This window comes from Ostrinia nubilalis, chromosome 7 (assembly GCF_963855985.1).
Source record: "Ostrinia nubilalis chromosome 7, ilOstNubi1.1, whole genome shotgun sequence".
In the NCBI taxonomy this organism is placed as follows: Eukaryota; Metazoa; Arthropoda; class Insecta; order Lepidoptera; family Crambidae; genus Ostrinia; species Ostrinia nubilalis.
Genome location: NC_087094.1, coordinates 14476286 through 14491788, shown reverse-complemented (window position 1 = coordinate 14491788; position 15503 = coordinate 14476286). Strand labels below are relative to the sequence as shown.

At 37.9% G+C, this 15503-nt stretch overlaps 2 protein-coding genes across 2 annotated transcripts in view; both read left to right on the top strand.

Annotated features, from left to right (window-relative positions):
* The first annotated feature begins 634 nt into the window (after positions 1 to 634).
* On the top strand, positions 635 to 2719 carry LOC135073388 (probable arginine--tRNA ligase, mitochondrial). The gene is made up of 3 exons (XM_063967548.1): positions 635 to 915; positions 996 to 2085; positions 2190 to 2719. The coding sequence occupies exons 1-3, from the start codon at positions 880 to 882 to the stop codon at positions 2687 to 2689; spliced, it is 1626 nt and encodes a 541-aa protein (XP_063823618.1). The 5' UTR covers positions 635 to 879; the 3' UTR covers positions 2690 to 2719.
* Positions 2720 to 3719: 1000 nt separating this feature from the next.
* LOC135073505 (histone lysine acetyltransferase CREBBP-like) overlaps positions 3720 to 15503 on the top strand; it is a 36541-nt gene continuing 24757 nt past the window's right edge. Inside the window, exons 1-9 of the mRNA XM_063967689.1 lie at positions 3720 to 4280; positions 5832 to 6044; positions 6437 to 6649; positions 6724 to 6884; positions 8196 to 8507; positions 9819 to 10058; positions 10828 to 10966; positions 11044 to 11288; positions 13953 to 14153. Coding sequence (XP_063823759.1) covers positions 4208 to 4280; positions 5832 to 6044; positions 6437 to 6649; positions 6724 to 6884; positions 8196 to 8507; positions 9819 to 10058; positions 10828 to 10966; positions 11044 to 11288; positions 13953 to 14153 — 1797 coding nt within the window. The 5' untranslated portion in view covers positions 3720 to 4207. The remainder of the gene's footprint in view (positions 4281 to 5831; positions 6045 to 6436; positions 6650 to 6723; positions 6885 to 8195; positions 8508 to 9818; positions 10059 to 10827; positions 10967 to 11043; positions 11289 to 13952; positions 14154 to 15503) is intronic.

The window sequence follows — 15503 nt, the reverse complement described above, 5'->3', positions numbered from 1 at the left end:
CCTTTTTTTAGTATGGAGTTTTGACGGATTCTCAATTCGATCAAAAAGTGCATTTTGTCTAGGGGGGCTGTAATGTTACTAATATTATAATACTGTGGGTGTCACTTTTTGATCGAATCGAAAATTGAATCCGTTGAAACTCCATACAAATAAAAGGCTTTTCGACCATCTTTCCATTTAAAATCTGTCAGATTTTTCATTTTGTCTAGGGGAGCAGATGCAGATGGCAGTATTGGCAGTAGTATCGATAGATTCTGCTGTAGTGAACATCACTATAAAAATTGTCAGTCGCAGATGTCAACATGACAGTTATTGTGTTACCCTTAAAAAGTGATGTGACATTGAATAATTATGTATTATTCAATTACTTCATGCATGAGTTAATTGATCATTCAATATCATTTTACTAGGTAATTAATTCGTCGTAGTGTCCTTTACGACCATACAGTGCCGGCGTAGCATGGATTGTTTTTTTTTTTCAAGAGTTGATTACCTACATAAATTATCAGTACAAGAGTCATGATGAGTTTAGTGTTATTGCATTATTTATACAGTCCAGTCTTTAGATTTATTATTTTTATTACAAATTTTTAATTTTTATTTCACTAAACATTTTCTAGGGGGCACGGCAGTGCCCCCACCAAGTCGAGTTTTTATTTTCCATAGGAACACCAATAAAATAATCGTACTTGGAATCATTAAAGTTCAATTAACTATTTGAATAATCGATTGATAATCTATCTTCTTGACATTCATGACAGCTGACCATGCAGCTGACAATCTGACATAAAAACAAACTTTTCTTTTCTTCAATCCTTTTGAAAAACTTTGAAATTACTAAATATCTCTGCAAACCTTTGTTTTTATTTTGAGCTGAAGATGGGCACCAAATTAAAAATGCTGATAAAGGATAAGGTTTGCTTCTGAAATATTAAATACAATTTAAAACCTTGGTGTTGATAGTCTTTTTAAATGTTTTTATTTTATTTTTCCAGGCTTATCCGTATCTCAAGAATAAGAGCTCATTTATCGACAGTTATTCTAACAATATTTATGTTTCTTACAAACATAATGAAAACAAATTTTTCGTACAAGTCTCAAACAGGCATGGCACTGACACAAATCTTTCAACAAACTCACAGGAAGATTTCGAACTTGGTGTGGATAGAGAACCGTTTATGAAAAGCATATTAAGTAATTCTTCAGAAGCAACTCAACTACAAACGAAACCAAAGCAAGTAGTCATAGATTTTAGCTCACCAAATATAGCAAAACCTTTCCATGCTGGTCACTTGAGGTCTACTATTATTGGCAATTTTATTGCAAACATCAACAAGTATTTCAATAACACGGTTACAAAAATCAACTTTCTAGGTGACTGGGGCACCCAATTTGGTATTCTTCAATATGGTCTACAGTCAAAGAATATTGATTTGGAAACACTCAAAAATGATCCAATAAAACATCTATATCAAGTTTATGTGTATGCTAATAAACTATCATCAACTGATGAGAATGTAAGAAAACAAGCTAGAAAATATTTTTGTGACATAGAACAGGGGAAAATGAATTTAGAAGACTGGAAAAAGATTCGGGAAGTCACTATTCGAGAATTGGAGAAAGTGTATCAAAGATTAGGCATACAGTTTGATGATTATCATTGGGAGTCTGACTACAATGGTAAAGCTATACAGAAGTTGATGGAATCACTTGAGAACTTAGATGTTATTAGAACTGATGCTACAGGAAAGAAAGTTGCTACAGTAAAAGATAAGGATGTTACTGTAATGAAAAGTGACAATACCACCCTTTATCTATCTCGAGACGTCGCTGCCCTTCTAGACAGATACCAAAGGTATAAATTTGACAAGATGTTATATGTGGTGGACAATGCACAAACAGATCATTTTGCAGCAGTTTTTGAGATAGTCAAGAAAATCAATGAGGCTTGTGTGAATGGTTGTGAACACATTAAGTTCGGTAGGATTAAAGGAATGAGCACACGAACAGGGAATGTTGTATTTTTAAATGATATATTAGATGAAGCAAAGAAAAAAATGTCAGAGAAGCAACAACAATCTAAAAGTAATTTCTTATTATTTGAAATTATTTGTTTTACTAAACTATTTACTTTGTAGCATTTTTCTTTGTAAAATGAAGAGTGTAATAATATTTTTATGACATTACAGATACACGCAGTTCAGCTTTAAATGAAGAGACCTGTGACATCCTGGGGACCACAGCTGTGATAATAAATGACTTGAAACAAAGAAGACAAAAGGATTACAAATTTGACTGGGACAGAGCACTGCAGAGTGAAGGAGACAGCGGGATTAAGATACAGTATTTGCACTGCAGATTGTGGAGCTTAGAAAAGAATTGTGGAGTGACTCTACCTGAAATTTGTGAACCTAAATATCTCACTGAAGAAGTTGTAGGGGATGTAGTAGCAGAATTAGCTAAATTCGATGATGTAATGATCAGGTCATACTTAGAAAATGAAGCATGTATCATAGTAAATTATCTATTTCGTCTTGCAAGGCATGTGAACAGAATGTTCAACGAGTTGAGAGTAAAAAATGTTGACTCTGAAGTTGCATCGCAACGTTTGCTGGTCTATCATTCATGTCGATTAGTAGTAAAAACTGGACTTGAAGTCTTGGGTGTCAGACCTTTGTATGAAATGTAATTAGAATTAAGTAATAAATGTTAGTGAATATTTCAAACTTTCATTTCTTTACCACTTGCGACTCATAAAACTCTAAAACATAGGTTTTGTATGGATTTCATCAAAACTTATATTGGAATATTTTTGTCTCAGAAACAATAGAGAATACCTAATTAATAATGTTAATTAGCTTGTAATACGACTATTGCAAAATTTTGAATAAGAAATAAAAGGTAGTTGATTTAGTTGCTATCAAAATCCATTCAGCCTTTCCTGATACTCCTGAGTTCCATAAAAAAAATCGTTACATGTTAATGTCTAACGATTTATAAAAATGTAATGAAATATTAAAAATTGAGAATTTAACTACAATTATTATTTAACGAAAATGCTAAAATAATTAATGGTCAACTGTAATTAAAGGGCGTTAGGCTTTAAAATATAGCAAAACAAAATAATATGCAAAAAGCTTTAAAATATTTGTTCGATGAAAATAAAGATAAAAAATAAATATTTCAAGTAAACAACAATTTAATTTACAGAAATAAATTTATTTAGCTAGAAAACTTTTTGGAAATAATCAAGAACTAAACGGTTCAACTTAATACAATAATATATCCACTGAACGAACAAAACGCAATTTCAGTAAAATAACACGTTTTTGTCTACGGTTAAATACCATAGACACATCTAGAGACACGTATTGATGATGGCCACTCCCGATTTGGAGGGAAATTTTAAAAGTACTAAAAATTATTGATGTTTTTAGCCATAACGATTCCTCAAAACTTATTTTTACTTTTCTAATAAATGTGTTATATTTTGTAGAAGATTTTTCACACACATTTAATGCTTTTAGCAGTCATTTTGGCCTGAAATTAATGAATACATGGGCATTTATTCATTCGGTTAACTTCGGCTATTGTCGGGTTTGAACGCGTTGACGTCAAAATAATCGGACCGATCCTGCGTCAAAACGGCACTTCCGGCAGTCACGTGGTATGCGCGGACCAATCACAACGCGTAGTTTCTTTATAGGCCGACATTTTCTGACAAGCGTAGAAAAAGTTTTCATCAACAGCCGCCATTTTGCGCTGGAGAGACTGAGAAGAATTTCGGAATTTGTCGTGTAAATTTTCTGTTTTTTCTTACATCATTTATCATAAACTGTACCATTCCGTGTATTTTAAAGTGTTAAGTGAAATTGTGTTATTCGATCTATAAAATAAGTCATATAAAGTAGCTAAAATCTGGTGATATTGTTTTCATTTATTGTGCTAGTTCCGACGGAAGATGGTGAGAGGGTCTGTGTAGCTCTTCGATTCGGAGCTTTGTAATGGCGAATACTTGAGTGAGAAATTTTAATATGTGCCTTCAATGGTGCGAAGGACATCGAACGATCGTGATGTGGGTGAATTACACTATGATGGATGACAAATCGCTCTAAAATGCTATTTCTTAAAGATTTAAGACATAAAAGTGTTATTTGAATCGGCGGGCCGAAATATTCACGACGGCATACGTTTAGTAAACAGAGCCATGGCCGATCATCACGGGGATGAGCCGCCTAATAAGCGGCCAAAAATCTTCCAGGGTCCATCGGACTCCACGGGTAAGTTATTTATTATTTTCTACCGCTTTGGCAAGTGTTAGGCCGCAAGTCTGTCATTATTATCTTTCTTTGATTTTTGACATCTTGCCTTGGTTCTTGTTAGCGCCTTGCAAGATTTGCGTCGTATTTTCAATACTACACTCGCAGGATAAAGAAAATATGCATTTAATTGGTATCTGAATTATATTTCTTATTTATTTCTTGTGCTAAGAACTTTGGCTACAGTGACAAAACTGAAGAAAAGTCAGTTCAAATCTTATATGACTTGAGTCCTCATTTACAGTCAATGCAAAACCTATATTTTTGACCTACTAAAAATAAAATTTTGTTTATAAACATTCCCCTTTTTGAAGGATTTCAAGGGTCTATGTAGAATTTCTAAAAATTTTGTTCACTGCTTCATGTAATTTAACTTTTTATAAAATTGTGAATGAAATTTTATTGTATGTGTGTTATTTAATTTTGGGTCTGAATTTCAACTGAATATGAAATAGTAATGTAATATATTTCATGATAATCAAGCTCAAAATTAATCACAAAGTTTGACCTACATTACTGTGAAAGGGATTTATTTATTGATAAATCTACAGTATAATTTAAGAAATTTATGTGTTTAGTGGTATTTTTACTTAGACGTAAAATTTTCTACCTTTTGTTAAAAAAGTTATTTAATTCTTTAAGCTTTGTTTAGAATTGTGTTTCACAATGATTTATAAATGTTCAATTGATTAAATGTATAGTATAAGATTTATTTATTTAATTATTTGCTGAACAAGGACTATGTTTGCTATGTAATATAATTATGCATGTGTAAACACAACCTCAAAACTTTACTTGAATGTTTTCACTTCTTATAAATATTATATTTTGACAATAAATCTTCGGAAACCGTCTCTTGGAGATTTATTTAATTGAAAGAAAAGTGTGTATATTGTAAAATGTATTTTAATCTGTAAAATTAATTGTAAATTTGGTTATTTTACATCTGCATTAGACTAACAGATTTTTCGTTTTATGGTTTTTAGGCACATAAAATGAAGTTAAATAAGTTCAAATATGAATAAAAAGTGATTTATAACTTTGTTGAATTTTGCAAAAAATATTTAATCTTTGAACCAAACCAAAAATCATTTTGACTCTAGACATACATTGCCACCAATATTTAATTGATTCCAACTATGGCTTATTAAAATGCATGCAGCAATTTTTTTTATTTTTCAGTTTTTGTGTTTATTTCTGAAAAACAAAATTTGGTACTAAACTAGAATTCATTGTTACTTTAGCTTTTTACTAGAAATATGAATTTGTGAATTTACAATCCTAAAGAATTTAACTTTGGTAACAACAGAATATCTAATTTACTTTATTTTTATTTATTTACTTTTTATGAATGAAAAAAGCCAGAGTACTGCTTTGAAGTTATAAAGCTTTTAAATAATATGTCAATAAGTCAATGAGAAAAATATTTTCATTCATCCTAATAAAAATAAAAATAATTAATTATATTGAAAGTTGACATGGTCTTTTGCTATAATCGTACGTTTCTTTCAGATGGGTTTTCAAACCTACAAGACATGTTCGACCTCGAAAAGGACCTCCCCGATGAATTAATGGGAGGTTCTTGGGCCGAACAGCCGGGCGTCACGGGGCCCAAGCCCCCTGCGCAGGGGCCCGGGCCCGGGGGGCAAATGGTGCAGCAGCTCAATGGGGACGACCCCACTGCTGCCATGCATAGACAGATTAATAATCATCTTATACAACAAGTGAGTACCTGGAGCTGCTGTCAAGTTATGTATCTTGTCTGTTGCCAAAAAAGTATTCTAACTATGAAAATTATTTAATTTTTTAGCGTTAAGTCGCATCTCAAACTAATTTGAAAATTATAAATAACTTGAAAAAATCGAACTATCGTGGGTTCAAGTTATTTATAATTTTCAAATATGAAAATTATGCTCACTTAACTGCAAAAAAAAACAACAAAATTGATTGTATGTAATGTATGAAGCATATTGCCTAAAATACCACACATGGTATTTTATTTTACGTATACATAATATTTCCTAGTTAAGAATTCTTTCTTGTGCTTCAGAAAAGTAGAAAAATAATTTAATATCTTGTTAACTATCCATACTAATCGTATATTTCTTTTTTGTTGGCCTTTTCACAGGGCAACAAGGGTGGCTTAGTAGGCCACAACAACCCTTTAGGGTTGAGTAGCTTAGGAAGTAAGAGTCCAAGTTTACAGTCACCTCCCAATGTGTCTGTATCAAAGGATTTGATGGGTGGTATGCATCCACAACTAATGCCAAATACAAGTCATCCAAATCAAATGCATTCAAATATGCCAATGAGTTCAATACAAGGTATGTGTAAGTTATTTTCTACACTAGTATAATTTGTTTTCTTATTTTTGAAAAATATTATAACTAAAATCAACCTGCAGGTGGTATGAACGTGGCAAACGTTGGCAATATGATAGTGACAAACAGTAATATGACTGGAGCCGGTATGCTGGGCAGCGGCATAATTAATAATGTTAACAAACAACTCCCTACGCTCATGGGAAATAATCATCATGGGACTCAGCACCATCCTCATGCTCAGGTAAGTCTAATATTAGTTTTTCATTCATGACATAACTTCATTAGTTTTTGGGTGAGAGGGGATTTTGTTTCTCTGTGAATTTTTCTCAATTTATCTCCTAAAAATGGTTTTACCAATTTAGATTATGTTTTCTGTGAAGGCATAAAAATTGGAGAGAATTTTTTAATGAAAAACTCAATTCTTTTTTAGAATTGCTTTATAAGTATTTTCTAGTCCATTTCTTATGTTTTTTTAAAAACAATTTGATTTCTCCAAAAAGTTAGAATAATTTTCAGCGCACACAGAGGTGAGAAGGGTGGGAAAGCGAAATAGCGCGAAGCGGGTCTTGACACACAGCATTATGGCCCGCTGCCCGCGGCGAGGAGACGCTCGATGTGACTGCAAAAGCGTTCACAGCGATCCTAATCTAGCACTATATCAACAAATACAACTAGCTCTCCCGCTTCTGGATCGCTCCGCGACCGCTTCATTGTATGAACGCTTCAACTAACTACCATACAGTAGAGCGTCCGCTGTCATCGCCCGCCGCGTCATTCCCGCGCGGTGGTCATGGTTGCCCTCCCGCGACAGAAGCGTATCGCGCCGGGATGTGTCCGATTTCTATGTTATTGATTTTATACGAACTATACTGGTCCGGGAGCACGTAGAATTTTGTCCAATGACCTCAAGCTACCCATCCTTATCGCTCGCGCGTAATTATGTTGCTCCCGTCCCACAGTCGCGACAGCAATATAATTACGCGCGAGCGATAAGGATGGGTAGCTTGGGGTCATTGGACAGAATTCTACGTGCTCCTGGACCGGACTATAGAACGAGAAGAAAAGAAGAAAGTAGCCTCCCGCCTCTGTGTGCGCCTTAAACCTCATATCTGAAAAAAAGCCACGATAGCCGAACGGTGAAGGGGTCGGACTGGCCGACTCGTGATCCGGGGAACGCGGGTTCGGTCCCCGCCGCCGCTCCACTTTTGTGGTGAGCTCACTCGTGACACAAACATATTTAGCTTAGTACGAGGGGCTAACGGGAGTATTAGTAATTTGTGAAATAACAAATTACTAATAATCTTTATTAAAAAAAAATTAACATACTTACATACAAACCATACGTGTTTTGTTTTTAATTAGACTGAATAAAAGTCTCTAAAAATTTTGCGAAGTCGCCTAGTAGCTTAAAGGGACTACCTGGTAAATAATATCTTCGAATGAAGCTATTCATATAATTATGATCGAACTTCACTCGAAGTTCGTTTAATCATCAATAATCTTTATTAAAAAAAAAAGAAGACAAGAATCAAGCGTCCGCAACGATTCGCAGACAATGCAGAACGGTCCGTTGGGCGGGCGAGTCGGCGTCGGCATGCAGGCGCCGATGCGGACGAGCCTGCAGCACCATCCGCGTATGCAGGCGCCGGGCGGCGGCGGCCACCCGCTGGCGCCCTACCACCCCGCCTACGGGCAGTCGGCGCAGGGCCCGGGCGTGCCGCCGGCGCAGCGCGCGGCCGGCGTGCGCTTCGGGCCGCCGGGCGAGGCCGGCGGGGGCGCCGCGCAGGCCGTGCCGCCCGCGCCGTCGCCGCAGACGCCCGGCGCGCCGGCCGGCGGCCAGTCGCAGCCGCAGGCCGCCACGCAGGTAGGGATGTTCCGATACCACCTAAGTATCGATACCTACTCATTTCGATAATACCAGGCCTGTTCATCTCCGCGAGTTTACATCGAAAACAAAACACGCACGATGGCCCACCTACAGGATACTATTCGACAAAGCCTCACATACGAGCGAACATTGACTCACGCACGCGTATTCTTGTGTATGATGGAAGAAAATAAAGAAAATGGTGTACTAAATACTGTGCAGTATTTAACTGCCTAAATAAAAATAAAAACACAGAATGTACTTTTTTAAGTTGCCTCAAGACACTGAGAGGTAAATAAGTAGTTAATATTATTCATGATAATTCATGCTAAATGATGTATTTCCCCCGCCATTTTCCGCAGTTTGGCACCTCACGTCACATCATTTTACCGAAGTCAGCCCTATAGCTTCGGCGCAGTGCCGATCACTGAAGTTTGTCAACAAAATGGTGCTTGACTCTTGAGACAGGCTAAATTACACCATATTGTTAATGACATTGAGCATACATTTTTTTAAATACCTTCGCGAAGTAAAAGTTCTGTACGTAGTACTTATTATTATTCTGTGATAATACTCAAATCTTTTTTCGATACTACTTAAATAAGTACTCCTAAAGTATCGATAGTTACTGATATCGATACTTTTTGGAACTTTTATTTTGTTTTATTATTTTGAGGGTGCTATCAATGAACGTTGAAGGACAATAATTTAAACAAAATTGAGAAGAAAACCACTATTTATTTATTATAAATGTTTATTAGGCTTATTATTAATTTAAACAAAAAACTCTTCAGCATTAAGATTGCCCAAAAACAGTAACTGTTCAAGGTATTTTGAAGACAATCTGTTCCTTGTTTGTGTCATTGTTGCGCCGGTTTTGGAAAAAAGGCACTCGTTAGGAACTGATGTTGCAACAACAATTAAATATTGGCGGAATGGCGAGATGATTTGCGGGCGGGTGCGGGTGTCTCCTTCTCTCGCTTTCGGCTCGGGCTCGGCTGAAGTCGGACGAATTCGGCTGGCCCAGCGCGAGACAACGCGTCACTCACGCTACCACGCGACGAATACCGGTAACTCGGTAACCGATTAAAGCTGATTAGCTCACTGTTTTTGCTCTCTCAGTTCTGTATGATGCGTTCTCGGTTTTTTTATTGTTTTCGGTGGTTTTGCTGATTCGATTCGATACCAAGTATTTTTGTTTCGATACCGATTATGTGTCGCAAATTGATTCGATACCATAAATACTTGGTATCGAATCAAAAGTATCGAGTACCCACTCATATTTATTAGTATCGGAATAACACTCAGGCCGCCGCGCCGCACCAGCCGCACCCGCCGCACCAGCCGCACGCGCCGCATCAGCCGCCCGCCTCGGGCTCCATCGCCGACCCGGAGAAGAGGAAACTGATACAGCAGCAACTGGTGCTGCTGCTGCACGCACACAAGTGCCAGAGGCGGGAGTCCCAGTCGAACGGCGAGTCGTGGCAGTGTTCGCTGCCGCATTGTAAGACTATGAAGGGCGTGCTGAACCACATGATGTCGTGTCAGGTACTGTTCGTTTCACGCGGTGCTTTTCAGTGTCCTGACACAAAATATAACAGAAGGTAAACTCATGTATGTACCTCGCTTTGCATACCTCTCTCGCTCGCACGCTCGGCCGTCGCGCTAGGGTTGTCTTGTCATGTGTTGCGTTTATTTCGTTGTGATAGAAAAATGTTACTCTTAATATTATGGAAGAGAGACAATAACAGATATCCACGTATACTTATGCAGTTATATTTAGTACGTTATTATAGTAATAGTTTGCAAACAAATACACGAGAAAGAAGTAGTATTTAGTTGAGTGGTTGACACTATTATCCAATAATTCCTAAAACCTCTCTAAAACAATTCGATATTCCTAATAATTGAGTTGGCTTTCAATTTGTCAACGTTATACGAACTATTGAAATACAAATAAATACCTTACTTACCTCCCGGAATCAACTGTTAGTTTCAAAAACGAAAATTTAGTTTTTAATGTTGAGTTAAAGCAACCGTCTACTTAACAAATGTTATAATACCCCTTTTTGGTTGTTCACTAATTTTCGCATAAACAAAATAATTTTATGAACGCGTGAGCAGCGTCACTCAAGCGAACGCAGTCGCGCCTCGCATTCGTCCAAGACAGTCTTGATAACGCGTACGTGAGCGGTGTCTATGTGTGCGTGGCTCGAGCGCGCTTAGTATGGAGTTTACCTTCTGTTATATTTTGTGGTCCTGACTTCTCTGTCGCGTTTGTGTCCGGAAATCTTCTGACCGTTTCTTTTCTTTCCAGGCCGGCAAGAACTGCGCGGTGCCTCATTGCTCATCGTCGAGACAGATCATCAACCATTGGAAACATTGTAACAAAAATGACTGTCCTGTGTGTTTGCCTCTGAAGCAGGCGGACAGGACTAGAAATAATAATATGAACGGTAAGCAGAAAAGCGCTAGCGTACAATCGGAAAAACATTTTACGAGTAATATTTGGCATTATGTATTCCTCTGACAGCTATGTTTTTTCCGATCCTAGCAGCGGCAGTGAGCCACACGACGACCGGTGTGAGCACCGGCGGCGTGGGCGGCGTGGGGCCCGTGGGCGCGGTGGGCGGCGTGGGCGTGGGCGTGGTGGGCAACGTGGGCGGCGTGGGCAACGTGGGCGGCGTGGGCAACGCCGCGGGGGCCATGCCCGGCGTCAACTCGCTGCCAGGAGTCGCGCCCGCGCCCTCCGCGCCTGCGCCCACTCCTAACACACAGGTCAGTAGTTCTGCTACCTTTCTCTGTCGTTTGGTAAAGCCAGTGGTCACTTTTTTAGTTTTTTATCACTTTTATTAGCAAATCGACTCAACTTTCCCAAAAAAGTTTCCCTAGGTTTCAAAATAAAACAATCATATCCCTCTAACTAGGGTGTTGACATGAAGCGGGCGTATGTATTTCAATTTCTGCCCGGCTGAAAATCGATCCCGGGACCTCTTACGTGGTATGCCGGCATGTTGACCACTCGGATCATAGAAGGGAATAGATATGAACTGGCGCGTAACTACAACGAGAACCAGTGTCCCCACATTTCCCCCACCACAGCTCCCACACACACATTCAACTGTGTAAAAAAAAAGCGACTGAGAGTCTACGACAACAGGCTCAAAATTGCTATGATTGGCCATAAGGCACGTCACGCACACTTTGAAAAAAGCAATTAGAGAGAAGAAAGATAAAATGGAGTCGATAAGATATCGATACTTTAAATCCTTCGGGGCAAGGCTCGAAACTGGTTTAAAAATGCTTTTGTATGAAAACCTTTTCATTATTATACGTTATTATTATGTTCTTTAACGATTTTTACATAAAGGAGTCAGTTCCATTTTGTATGTACGAAAAACTCCGAATCAATTGGGACTAAATGTTAGTTTCCTTATAATTCACATTTTACCCTAACCAAAGCTCAATGTCGGATATCATTGGGGTATAGAAGTTATAGACTGACAAAGTTTGTATGAAAGAAAAGTCATGGGTTAAGTACTTGTGATTTTTATCAGTATTTACAATATTGGTAATATATTTACTTTAATAATAATAACAGGATCACTATTAGTTAACATTAACTACTATCGCGCATTAACTTTTTAATTATGGCGAACTTCGTACCGCCTATGTTTATCAAAAATAATGCCTATATTAGGCTTTCAACTAGCTCTTATAGTAATTACATAGTTGACAGTTACTAATCACTTCTACTATTATTATTGTTTTTGTAAAAACTTAAAAATCGCAAGCAACTCGTGATTTTTTCATTGAAAATTAGAAAATAGACAATAATAATTTACTTCTATTTATCGATAATGGGAAACCGCATTAGAACACGAGCCCTGCACTATGTTACGACCGGCACATGCGGCCGTGCTGTGTATTTTCACGCGACAGTGGATATCGGAAGCAATAAAATACATTGCGCAGTAGTTAATCATGACATAAAGTGGTTGCTAACTAAATCGTCAATGTACAACGTGTTTGAATTTTTATCACCACTAATTTCGATATCGTAGTATAGTAACTGTTACGGCACTGAATTCTTTCGTAAAAATATTAAGTATTTTTTATTTATAAGCAAAATACCAATGGATTTGCAATACTTACATGTGGCAAATGAATCCATTGTTCCTGTAGTTCTTCGTTTCACTTGTGTTATTGCACGTAACGACGCATTATCCAAAAATATCGGAGAACATTTCCTCAGTACGACTAAATCGCGACTAACCTGGCTTCGCGGGCGATGTTCGTTTCTGGGCATATCGCGGAGACACGCGCCACGCCCCCGTTTCACATCTATTCCCTTCTATGATCTGAGGTTGACCACTACTGACACCACTCGGGTCGTCAATTTCTGTCAATTTCTTACGTGGTATGCCGGCATGTTGACCACTACACCACTCGGGTCGTCAATTTAAAACCAACTCCTCCCCCCAGGGTGCGGACATGAAGCGCGCGTACGAGGCTCTAGGCATCGCGTGCCCGACGTCATTCCTAAATACGTTTCTACTGTCTCCAACATGACGGTTCCCGCAGGCTTTGAAGTAAAATAATCATATCCTCCCAGGGTGCGGACACGAAGCGGGCATACGAGGCGCTAGGCATCGCGTGTCCGACGTTAAACTTTCCTAAGGCTTCCAAATAAAACAAACTCCTCCCCCCAGGATGCGAACATAAAGCGCGCGTACGTGGCGCTAGGCATCGCGTGATCGACGACAAACTTTCCCAAATACGTTTCCCAAGACTTCAAAATGAATCAAGCTGAAACATTGTTAAACAAATAAGTGACTGAGTTTCTTCCTCCACTTCTCAGCACCAGCCCATATGTTGTCCCGCAGTGGTGGAAGGGAAAAGCTATATTTAGGACGTGTATAAGTGCCCTGGAAAAGGCCTATACAGGGTGGAATTTTGAAATGCCACCTGGAGGGAAAGTACTCTTAATACTGTAGATAAAAAAAATTACTGAAAGAAAACATTCCTTTATTTTTAAAAAGAAAGAACTGCATTCAAAGATTTTTGATGGTAGACCATACGACATAATTTCCTGTACATAGTTAAAATAATTTACGAATTCATGGTTTTCCTTTCATTTGATTTATTAAGTTTGTTAGAGAGATTTCATCCTTATACTTAACTCTAACGATCGATGCAATAAAAATACAGGTTGTAATTTTTAACAGATTTTAGCTGGTTTGAATCCCGGGTGGGGCAAGTAAATTTTTGGAAATCTTTGAATGCAGTTCTATTTCTTTTCAAAAATAAAGGAATGTTTTCTTTGAGAAAAAAAAATCTATCTACAATATTAAAAGTACTTTCCCTCCAGGTGGCATTACAAAATTCCACCCTGTATACTGAATAAACTATTTGAATAAAGTAAAAATAAAATCCTCGCAGGGTGCGGACATGAAGCGCGCGTACGAGGCTCTAGGCATCGCGTGCCCGACGTCGGTGTCGAACATGACGGGCGGGTTCCCGCGCGCGCCGCTGGCCCGCATGGCCGTGCCGCGCCCGCCGGGGCTCACCGACGTGGTGCCGCAGCAGCCCATGCAGCAGCTGTTCCAGCAGACCCAGCAGGATCTGCAGCAGCAGCAGCTGGTGAGTGTTTTATACATTTTGAAAAAAAAGTAAATCTCCCTGCGTTGGTCACGTCTTACCATGGCTTCGTAGCTTCCATATTGAGGTACGCCATAATCTTTTGGGGAAATGCTACTAACTGGGATAGAGTATTTAGGTGTCAAAAAAAGTGTATACGTGCTATGTGTGGCTTGAAGAGAACTGACAGTTGCAAACCTCATTTTCAAAATTTAAAAATATTGACTATGTATGCCATGCCTTTATATATTTGAGCTGGCTCTATTTATTAGACATAACCCTTCCCTGTTTAAAATAATACCGAGATCGCGTAATCGCAATATTCTTATAGCCGTTGATGGATGTGTGTCATATAAGACAGCCCTCTACGACATGGGTGTTTTTGCTATGGCTCCGATAATTTATAATAAAATACCTAATCATATTAAAGAGTGCACTGATATCTCAATCTTTAAACAAAAGCTATTTATATTTTTGGTCAGTAACAGTTTTTATTCAGTACATGAGTTCCTACAATTTAAATAAAGTTTTTCTACAATTTCTTCCTTGACAATATTGACTCTAATATCCGATTGACTGCCCTGCATTAATTTATTTTAATCTTGCAATTTATTTAACTGACATTTATGATTTTGACATTTAATTTGCTCATTATTACTTTTCTTTAACATAATATTATACTTAAAATCACGCTTTAACATTTGTATGCCGACAAGGCTGATCACGGCTTGAACACATATTTTGTTTGTACATCATACTGCTTACCTGTGTTTCACAAATAAATTATTTGAATTTGAATTTAAATTTGAAAGAAAGAAAAAATGTTTATTTGGCACCAAATTACATGCACTTTTTAAATATACACTAAAGCCTGGTCCGTGAGCACGTAAAATCTCGTCCAATGACCCCAAGCTACCCATCCTTATCGCTCGCGCGTAATTATATTGCTGTCGCGACTGTGCGACGCGCGCCCGCAGTGAGTGTGCAAGCGCGACAGCAACATAATTACGTGCGAGCGACAAGGATGGGCAGCTTGGGGTCATTATACGGGATTCTACGTGCTCACGGACCAGGCTTTAGTACACAATATTAAACTTATTCTCATACAAAAAAAAATATATACAGGGTGTTAGGTAAATGGGTATATGAGCCGACACTAGCCCATGTTAACATGGCCATATAAATGGTATGGTGAAGTCAGAAATTTGATATCGTCATTTTAATTTATTAAATTTTCATACAAAATAAATTTTATAAATTCCGATTTGTATGAAAATTAAAATAATTAAAATGAAGATATCAATTTTCTGACTTCACCGTACCATTTATATGACCATGTTAACATGGGCTAGT

Bases quoted from the DNA above. Each gene is read 5' to 3' on its own strand.
- LOC135073388 (XM_063967548.1), top strand. From the start codon at position 880: ATGGGCACCAAATTAAAAATGCTGATAAAGGATAAG. The intron at 916-995 runs GTTTGCTTCTGA...TTATTTTTCCAG, and splicing joins AAATGCTGATAAAGGATAAG to GCTTATCCGTATCTCAAGAA. The intron at 2,086-2,189 runs GTAATTTCTTAT...ATGACATTACAG, and splicing joins GAAGCAACAACAATCTAAAA to ATACACGCAGTTCAGCTTTA.